The sequence below is a fragment of the Hippopotamus amphibius genome, chromosome 12 (assembly GCF_030028045.1).
Source record: "Hippopotamus amphibius kiboko isolate mHipAmp2 chromosome 12, mHipAmp2.hap2, whole genome shotgun sequence".
Lineage (NCBI taxonomy): Eukaryota > Metazoa > Chordata > Mammalia > Artiodactyla > Hippopotamidae > Hippopotamus > Hippopotamus amphibius.
In genome coordinates, this window is record NC_080197.1 from 73,017,971 (window position 1) to 73,027,732 (window position 9,762).

A 9,762-nucleotide genomic window follows, 5' to 3' on the forward strand; every position below is an offset into this window, starting at 1 on the left:
AAGGAATAAAATTGGGTCATTTGTAGAGATGTGGATGGACCTAGAGACTGTCATACAGAGTGAAGTAAGTCAGAAAGAGAAAAACAAATATAGTATATTAATATATATATGTGGAATCTAGAAAAATGGTACAGATGAACAGGTGTGCAAGGCAGAAATAGAGACACAGACATAGAGAACAAACACATGGACACCAAGCGGGGATGGGATGAATTGAGAGATTGGGATTGACATATATACACTAATATGAATAAAATAGGTAACTAATAAGAAAAAAAGCAATAACACGTTCATTTTAGAGACTGGTATATTCAATAAAACAATTAAAAAAAGAAAGAAAACAAACTTTTGGTTACCAGGTGGTAAGGGGGTGTGGAGGTATAAATTGGAAGATTGGAACTGACATATACACACTATTATATATAAAACAGATAACTAATAAGAACCTACTATATAGCACAGTGAACTCTTCTCAATACTGTGTAATGACCTATATGAGAAAAGAAGCTAAAAAAGAGAGAATATATGTATATGTAGAACTGATTCACTTCGCTGTACACCTGAAACTAACACAGCATTGTAAATCAACTATATTCCAATAAATTAAAAAAAAAAAAGAAGAAACTGACAAATACACCAATGAAATGGGAGAAATGGAAGTACATAAAGAGAGAGGATGCATTATAAATTGCTATTTCGTCCTTTTTGGGACTCATCAGTACAGCGTAGCTAACCCAAAAAAAAGTTTTAAATGTTTTGTTTCTAAAAATCAATCATCATATATAAACATCTCTGAGATTGCATACTACATGCCTAATCAGTAGAAGTAATTAACTATTTGTGATTTAATTGGGGTAAAAGCAGAATTTTTAAAATCCAATAAAGATTGGTATTTGTTTATAGGTATAATATTTAGCACACTGTAATTTAAAACATAAACACTGAGAATTAAAGCGTAAAAAGCACTATGTCAGTGTTTCTAATGTTTTAAAATACAGAGTCTAAAATAAATATTATTCTTAGTACTCTTTTTTTCTTTTGGCTGCACTGGGTCTTAGTTGTGGCACACGGGATTTTCTATCTTGGTTGCAGCATGCAGAATATTTAGTTGTGGCATACAAGATCTTTAGTTGCAGACTGCAACCTCTTAGTTGTGGCATGTGGACTCTTAGTTGCGGAGTGTGGAATCTTTAGTTGCAGTATGTGGGATCTTTAGTTACAGCATGCGGGATCTTTAGTTGCGGCATATGACCTCTTAGTTGTGGCATGTGGGATCTAGTTCCCTGACCAGGGATCAAATCCAGGCACCCTTCATGGGGAGTGCAGAGTCATAGCCTGGACCACTAGGGAAGTCCCTAGTCTTAGTACTTTTTAAAATTCCCTTATATATTTGTAACCAAGAGAGAATTTTGAAAGTGTCAACCAATTATAACTTTTCTCATTGGTTATTAAAATCATTTTGCAAGCTTACAGCTATCATAGTCATTTTTACAGTCACATGTGTGCAAAGAAAGGGCTGTCTGTATAGAAAAAGAGGAATTAATTCATATTGGTTGGGTTCAAAATATAAATATCAAATCATATTATTTGATACCTACTTAATTAATTTCATGCTCTTTCAAGTCCTTATAGTATTCAAGGAGAGCTTGCCTCTTTGTTAACAGATACTATAAATGCATATTGGGGATGTTATGGCAGGCCAAGCAATAGAGCAGCAACTGTATATAACAATTTATAATGCATCTCTTGGAGATGGTGTGTGAAATTCAAAAAAAATTTCTTGAAGTATTTAGGTACACAGTGACATTATTATTTGTCTTGCTGCAAATCCAGTTTCTAGCTATGTAGCTCCTGGCGCTACTAACTCCAATGTCATTCAGGTAGGCACATTCCCCAACTCCTTTGATGGCAAACCTATAACCAAACACAAAAATGTTAAAAAAGCACAGCTTGGACGTCTACATTCATTCCTCCTCTATATTCTTCAGCACCTCTACTCCAAGTATTTTTAATGTGAACAAGAGAAAAGTGAAAACTCTGTCATTCATATGGCTTCTTAGTAAATGTACACCATTCCTGTATTCAGTTCCTTTTATATTCTCAACATCCCTGCTTGAGTGTCAGAAGATCATCATCCACACCAAGTCCAGTTATGCTGTTGATCAGGTATTTAACTAGTGCTCACTGTTGTAGACAAGTGAACTGCTGCCGTCAGTGGTGAGAAAAGAAATTTCCACCTATTGAGATATGGGGAAGTCAATGTGGCTTATACATGATTTAACTTGAATTGTATGCTATCTAAAGCAGCCTGCTTGTGGCCTATCAAACATACATTGTACATCTGCTTCAATTATTAAAGAAAAGGGCACATTGACCAGAAGTAGAGAATGTCCATGTTAAAAATAAAGATTAAATGCCCCTCTTCTTGGGACGCCAATGCTGGGACTCCTTCAAGGATAACACTCCCTTCCCAGGCGCCAAGGCCAAACTGACCTGCTGTGTACGTGCTAGTCTATTCTTTTTTTTTTTAAATCTGAAATGTTGACAGGGAGGGTGGGAGGGAGTCGCAGGAGGGAGGAGATATGGAGATATATGTATAAATACAGCTGATTCACTTTGGTGTACCTCAAAAGCTGGTACAAGAGAGTAAAGCAATTATATTCCAATAAAGAGCTTAAAAAAATTGAAATGTAGAAGAAATGTAACCTTGACTTGTTTATTGTTCTCTCTTCTGACAATATATAAAATATAAAATATAAAATATGAAACTGTGCTGGAAACCCTGCTTCTCTAGAGCAGTTTCTCAGAGTAATCTGGGAAGCGGGCTCCCGAGCTATTCCTCATCTTGGCTCATATAAAACTTTTCTCTTCTTATTATTGATTGCTTACTGATTATTTTCGTTGTCAGTTGCATTCAGTGAAGACAATTTTCAGTGTTTTCCTGACCTGTTTCTTACATGTGTGAAAATAAATTCTTCAATGGGCTTAGCCTTGATTGATGGAAGTGACTGGGCCCTTACATTTTATCTGCTCCAATGTAATAGTTACATTCAAAATACCCCCACTGAAGTTTCACAGTCCAAGGTATATTACTAAGTTCCTTCCAGAGATAATTTAGGAGGGATTCCCATTGGTTTCCTGATGACTTTCCTTTTATGAATGGGTGCAGGAGCTGGAAGAGTGGAATGAGAGTCTGTGGACATCAATACTTCAGTGGCTTTCTAAGATTGCAGGACCCCTGCTGTGCATCAGCTGTTCTGTCTATATTCTAAATAGGGATTTCAGCACATTTTAAGTCAGTGGATGAAAGTGGAAGAACTATGTCTAATGTCATCCCCATGCTAAAGATTTCAACTGAAATCACAATAAGTAAAGATTTTCCAAAGGTACAGCTAATAAATGGAAGAGCATACAAAGGATTTCTACTTCTTACCTCACAGAGCAGTAAGACTTCCATGATACTAAATTTATTTTCTCATAAACACAACTCACACAAATAACAACACATAAACACAACAGAAGGAAAAGAAGTCTAAAATCATACCAGGGTTTATATTCAGTGCTGTCTGTCCATTTCCAAACATGAAGTAATGATTCTCTGCTAAGGCCAATCCAATGGTCAGATGGGCCTTTGTATCTTTTCAGGAAGTTCTATTATAAAACACAGAAAGTAAAAACATATGTCTCTTTCATATTACTCTTGAGTCTCTCTTCCCTCCAGCCCTCTCTCTTTGGGTAGCAGCCTGGTGTAATTGAGAAGCTTAGACTTTCAATGGAAACTAGTCTCCAATTCTCAGTTTAAGTCACTCAAATGTCTCTGATCCTAAATTACATTAAAGAGACCACACATCCCAATTTCACTGACAAAGTCCGAGGTTATGCCTGTGCTTCCAGCATAATATTAATAGTCTCACTTTCACTCCCCCAAATGTCCTGATTTGGATGATAAGTTACATGGCTACCATATTTCTCTGTACAATGGCAACAATACATCTAATTGAAGGTTAACCATGAGAATTACATGAGAGAATGTATCTGAATTGTCTCACAGGGTTCCAGGCAGAGAACATACCCCCAGCAAATATTAGGCACTAATATGCATCCCACACCCCCAGGTCTGCCTGGAGTGGGGTCCTTCCTCATCTTTCAGCTTTCACCCTCTGCAGCCTATATATCCTTCTCATCAACAAAGAACATGATCCAAAAAATATTTCTTACCAGCTCCTCTTCGGTTTCAAACTGAGCAAGATCAGCTTTTAATAAAGTACAGAATGTGTGGCTGAATGTCCAGTTCCTTGTGTCTTCAGAAAAATAAAAACACTTATTTCCAAATCCAATCCATCCTTTTGGGCAGGTAACATACAGAACATTGGAGACCAGGTTTGCTCTTCTCGCTAAAAATTAGACAGGCACAGTGAATCATAACAAATACATTTTCTCATCCCTCTTATCTGTTTTCCCATCCTGAGGTCAGTCCTTTGGTTTTATGTATGTAGATATACACATATATACACTCATGTATGCATATGTGTAGGTACAGTATAACCAAATGCCAAAATGAGGGATTTGAAGAAAAACAGGACCAAATATCAACTAGAATCTTGAACTTTTATGGTCTTTGCTAGTAGCATTTTTTTTTCTTAAAATCCAAACGGGCTACTTTCTATAGGTAGACAGATTGTTAACAAATGTCTTCCATGCCCAAAGGCGTTTGTTTTCCCAAGGAATAGTTCCCTTTTTATGTATTTTGGCACTATTCATTATATAATTTCCCTCCTCATCATCTTATTGTGCTTCCAGAAACATATTCTCAAGTGCCTGGCTACGCTGTAAATACTCTCTATGGAAGCTGCCCCACTCTTGGTTAAGTGCAGAATTGCTGAGCTGTAATGCACTACCAACCAACGCCTCTTGGAGTGCTGCCAGCCTTAACCATTTATAAACTACCAACTGCTACTCAATATGTGGAAATGTGATTGCAGTTCACTGCTTGCCAAAAGAGCAGGCCTTTCGGAGGTCATTTTTATTTGTTTGCTTTCTGGGAGAATGCAATATCGAGATCCATAATCTCTTGCTGTGGGCAAGCTAGCAGTAGTTGTTTTTTCCTAAATGATTTTATTATATTGAGGATTTGCCTTGGAATAGAATGTTCTATGGAAACCAATATGTGAATAAATATATATATTTTATGTGGTGACCTTTTACCCTTGAGGTCCATCTTGAAGTACGTACATTCGATTGTTCCCTTCCTAAGTCATCACTCACTGTCTTATCCCAGGTACAAAAGTCAACAGTCCACTGGACTTCAAGCAGGGTACCTGTGCATCTGACTTCCCAGGGGAACATGGACACTAATGGTTTTAAGGAAATCGATATTTACAGCACTTAATTTCTGTGGTATTCTTTCCTAGTATCATACAGATTCTCCTCTCCCACACATTCCTTAATATCAGTCCTTCTTACTCTTGACAAAAGAATGGCAAACTCCTGAACTTTCCTAAATTTTAGTATGGTACGTTTCGTAGGGGATATAAAACCTTCTAGTATTCAAAACATAACACAGTCAAATATTGATTTTAGCACCACAAATACAATGTAGGGTTTGCTGTAGTTTTCTATTTTATAGATATTTTTGTTAGATGTGTATAAAAATATTTGGGTCCTGTTAGATGCTCTGAAACCAGCAAGATTTCCAAGTGTAGGCTATGGGAAGAATAGATGTTTTTGTTCCCTAACCTCACTATTTCCTCGCTTATCTGATAGGAAATACTGTTGACTAAACTTCCGTAATAGATTCTGACACCCTGTCCCACCTTCACTGTTACCATAGGGCCAAGCCACTGTCCTCTCTGGCCTGGATTTCTACAAGTTTGCCCTAATAGGTGTCCCTGAGTCTACCTTTTATCCTAACAATCTGTTCTCAATGTAGCAGTCAAAATGATTACTCTACAGGGAAATTCAGATCATGCCATTCCCTTCCTGCATGATCCTCCCCACTGCACTCAAAATAAATGCCGAAGTCTTTAACCGACTCATCAGACTATTATCTCCCTGAGCCCCAGCTCACTACTCTTCCTCATTCTCATCATGCTTCAGCTGAGGAAACCTCCTCGCTGTTCCTCAAACATACCAAGGAGATTCCTCCTTTGATTCTACTTGTTCCCACCACCTGGAATGCTTTCCCCATTTAGCCACATGGCTCCTTCATCGCCTTCAAAAGTTTGTTGAAAAGTCATCCTTTCAAGGGAGCTTACCCTGGCCACTTGTATTCCTCAACCTGTTACCCCTATATTATAATGTCTGTGTCTTCCTGCTAGAATATGCATTTCCTGGGGGCAGGGATGTTTTGCATGTTTTGTTCACTGATATACCCCAAGCACTTCAAGCACTGCCTGGCACATAATGGATCTCAATAGATACTTATCGACAATATAAATGTGTGAAGAACATTGTAAAGTTTGGAGAACAGGGAACTTACTTGCCACCAAAGTGGAAAGAACCATCACAATTATAAGTAGGATGACAATAATGATGAGGCAACAATGAAGTGTGACACGGGCTCCAGGAGTTATGATTGCTAGACATTTTCTCTGGAGATGTTTACCTATAAATACAAATGTTATAATCTCAGTCTCATGAAGGCATTAGGAAGAAAATCTTAAATTTATCACAGAATCAACCTGTAAAGTCAGCTGTACCTCAGCTCCCCTATTGTCAACTCTCTTCACAAAAGGTCCAGATCCACAAGTGATGGCCATGGCCCATATGGGACCAGGGAGAAGAGAAACTGAGCTTTTTCTCCCCTAGAGAATCTTCCAGTTATTGGCAGAAAAGCGGATGAGAGAGTAAGAAACAAAAAGAGTAGAAATCAGGGTGAAAAAGAAACATACAAACGATCCAGATTTACCTCCATAAATAAGAGGTCTGGTTAGAAGGACTGAGAGGAGCATTAGAAAATTAATCAACATAATTTATCATATTAGCAGAATAAGAAAGGGAAAGCATGTGACCATCTTGAAAAATACAGAAAAAAATGTGGAAAATGTAATGTTCATCCAAGATAACAAATCCCAACAAATTAGGAATTGAAGGACTTAAACTGATAAATGTCATCTACAGAATAGGTACAGCTAGCGTGGTACTTAATGGTGAAAAAGTGAATGACTGCCTCTGAAGGTCAGGAACAAGGCAAGGATGTCTGCTCTCACCAATTCAATTTCAACATTTTACTAGAGGTTCTATCAGTGGCAATAGCCAAGAAAAGTAAATAAAAGGCATAGAGATTGGAAAGAAGTGGAAGTGTTTCTAGAAGTGACATCCACTCATCTCCCAGTAGAAATATCAATTTGCAGATTATCTGCGCATGAAAATATCTTCCCAAGAGCCAAGGATTCCAGGCACACCCACCTCCATGCCTCATCCCAGCTCCTGCCTACTCCACCAACTCCAGGCAGATAAAGCAGCCTCAGACAGCTTCCACACAGGGCTTCCTATAGGCTCCAGAAGCCCAGAACCCTGTCCACCCCCTGCACCTGCCAACTCCAGAAGCTCCAGGTGGCTCCTGTGACACCAGGCCCCTGGTGAACCCTTGGGAATCCAAGCCCCCAACACCCTTCCCCCAGGCCTGAGCAGTCAGCACTGGGGAAGAGGAGAGTAAAACAGTGCCTGACTTCACTACAGATCCCAGACCTGCCCACCCCGGCATCAGATCAGGCTGACTCCTGCTGCCCTCTGTGACTCCCTGCAGACTCCCCCGAACCCAGGCCCCTCTCACCCCAGTGCTTGCCAGCTCCAGTGACCCAAGTCCTGTGACACGGGCTCCAGGCAGGCTCCTGGGAGCCCAGGCCTGTTCTCACCCAAGGACTGCTGGCTCTAGTGGCCCTAGGCAGCTCCTATGAGTGCCCAGCTGGCTCCCATGAATCAAGAATCCAACATAACCAGTCATTAGGGAAACATAAATTAAAACACAAAGAGCTGCCACTATATGCACATTGGAATGGCAGATAGAACAAAACACCAAAACTAAGCTATGGTGAAGAAATGATCCACATGGAATTCTCATGCACTGTTGTCGGAAATACAACAGTATAGCCACTTTGGAAAACAGCTTGGCAGTTAGGTGTGGTAAACATAACCTTACCAAATGTCCCAGCAATCCCATCCCTAGGTATCTATGCAAAAAATTCCATTTACACATTTGTCTCCCTCTAAATTCATATGCCTCTTATATTACACTCTGAACGCAATGACCTTCAAATTTCTAGTTTGAAAATGGTGTTAGCAGTTATCTCACAGAAGAACGGAGAAATGCACCATATTACTGGTCTACTGATTCTAACTTTTAGTTCCATGTTCTAGAAAACTTAGTTAACTTACAGAAAGAGTTTACATTTCAAAAAATATAGGTTTCACATTTGCACCAAAGTTTCAGCTGCATATGCACTTAGCTTAGCTATTAACATTCTTGAAGAACTTTCTTTTTCATTAAGCATGAACCCTGTGTTTCAAGAACTAAAATATCATGTTGTCCCAGATAAAAAATAAAATTCAGGGAGAGGGAAGGAAAGAAGAAAGAGAGGCAGGTTTTTAGCAGAAAATAGAGGTTCAGTAAAAGGTATTCTTTCTGCTGGACTGAACTACAAACATGCATGAGCTATGTTCTTTTTCTTTCTCAACAAATTTGCTACAAACTAAAAATATTAAAGGATTTGTTGGTGGATGGGTTTGGCCTCCAATTCCCATGCTCAAACTGCCACATCCGATTTTAAATTACAAAGGATCTACACACCAATAGTCCCAGTTTTTGCAGGCAACTTTTTTTTTGCCTCAACAATTATTCATGACTTTATTAAACCAAAGTCTCTTTAGAGAACAGTAAGAAATTAATTCTTAGCTAACATCAAATGGGGAGGGGGAAAGAGGTTAAAAAAATTTATTTTAATGCACGGATGTTGATAATAACAAAATTAACCAGATAGATCCTATAATTCAACCAATGCTTTTAATAATCAATCACTATATTGCTTTAATACTCTGATGTTCTCGTTAAATCAAAACCGTTTAACTAAAATGGTTATGTTTAAAAGATGCTCATATCATTTTTATGATCACTTCTGAAAATTTCTGATAAAACCCAGTAGAATAAGAGCTCCCCTCTCCAACCTCGATTTTGTTTCATCAAAGTTTATCAATTTTACCTTACCAGATCTCCCCTCCTCCATGCCTTCTCTGGAGGTAGGGTCTGTCAGTAAGATTTTCAAAGAATGCTCTGTTGCGGTCATGTTTCTGCTTGAACAAAAATATTCGGCCCTGTCTCTTAGCAGCTGGAGAGTCAGAGAAGCAGTTTCCGTTTGAACAGTTGGTTAAAGAGAAGTAAAGTGTATGGGCTGTACAGGAACTACAGGAAGCTGACAAGCCCTTTAGAATTTGAAAAATGTAAAGTACTTTCATTTTACAAAGGTCAGCTCCATAGACTTCTGTTCCCTTCAGTGGAATAATAGGAACCAGTTGTAGTAGTTGTACTTTCCTGCCTGAATCAACCAAAAAGAAAAAAAAAGAAAATGTGTGAAAAAAAAAATCCTTTTCAATTATTGGGTATCAATTAATGAATGGCAGTGATCCTCTGAAAACAAATTTGGTGAGCCCTGCAATTTCCCCAGCTTACCGCCCAGAGACAATATTGTAGGTGTGGTTTAAGCATGGTAAAACCAGAGAAATGTCAAGAGATTCCCAGAGGTGAAGGGGAAAGCTCAGAGACAAGAC

General features: G+C 38.6%; 1 protein-coding gene across 1 annotated transcript; it reads right to left on the reverse strand.

Annotated features, from left to right (window-relative positions):
• Positions 1 to 1,766: 1,766 nt before the first annotated feature.
• Positions 1,767 to 9,350, reverse strand: LOC130834039 (C-type lectin domain family 2 member D11-like). Its single transcript, XM_057704139.1, has 5 exons — positions 9,203 to 9,350; positions 6,479 to 6,604; positions 4,219 to 4,394; positions 3,545 to 3,651; positions 1,767 to 1,914 (listed from the first exon to the last, which is right to left on the reverse strand). The coding sequence occupies exons 1-5, from the start codon at positions 9,279 to 9,281 to the stop codon at positions 1,767 to 1,769; spliced, it is 636 nt and encodes a 211-aa protein (XP_057560122.1). The 5' UTR covers positions 9,282 to 9,350.
• Positions 9,351 to 9,762: the final 412 nt, after the last annotated feature.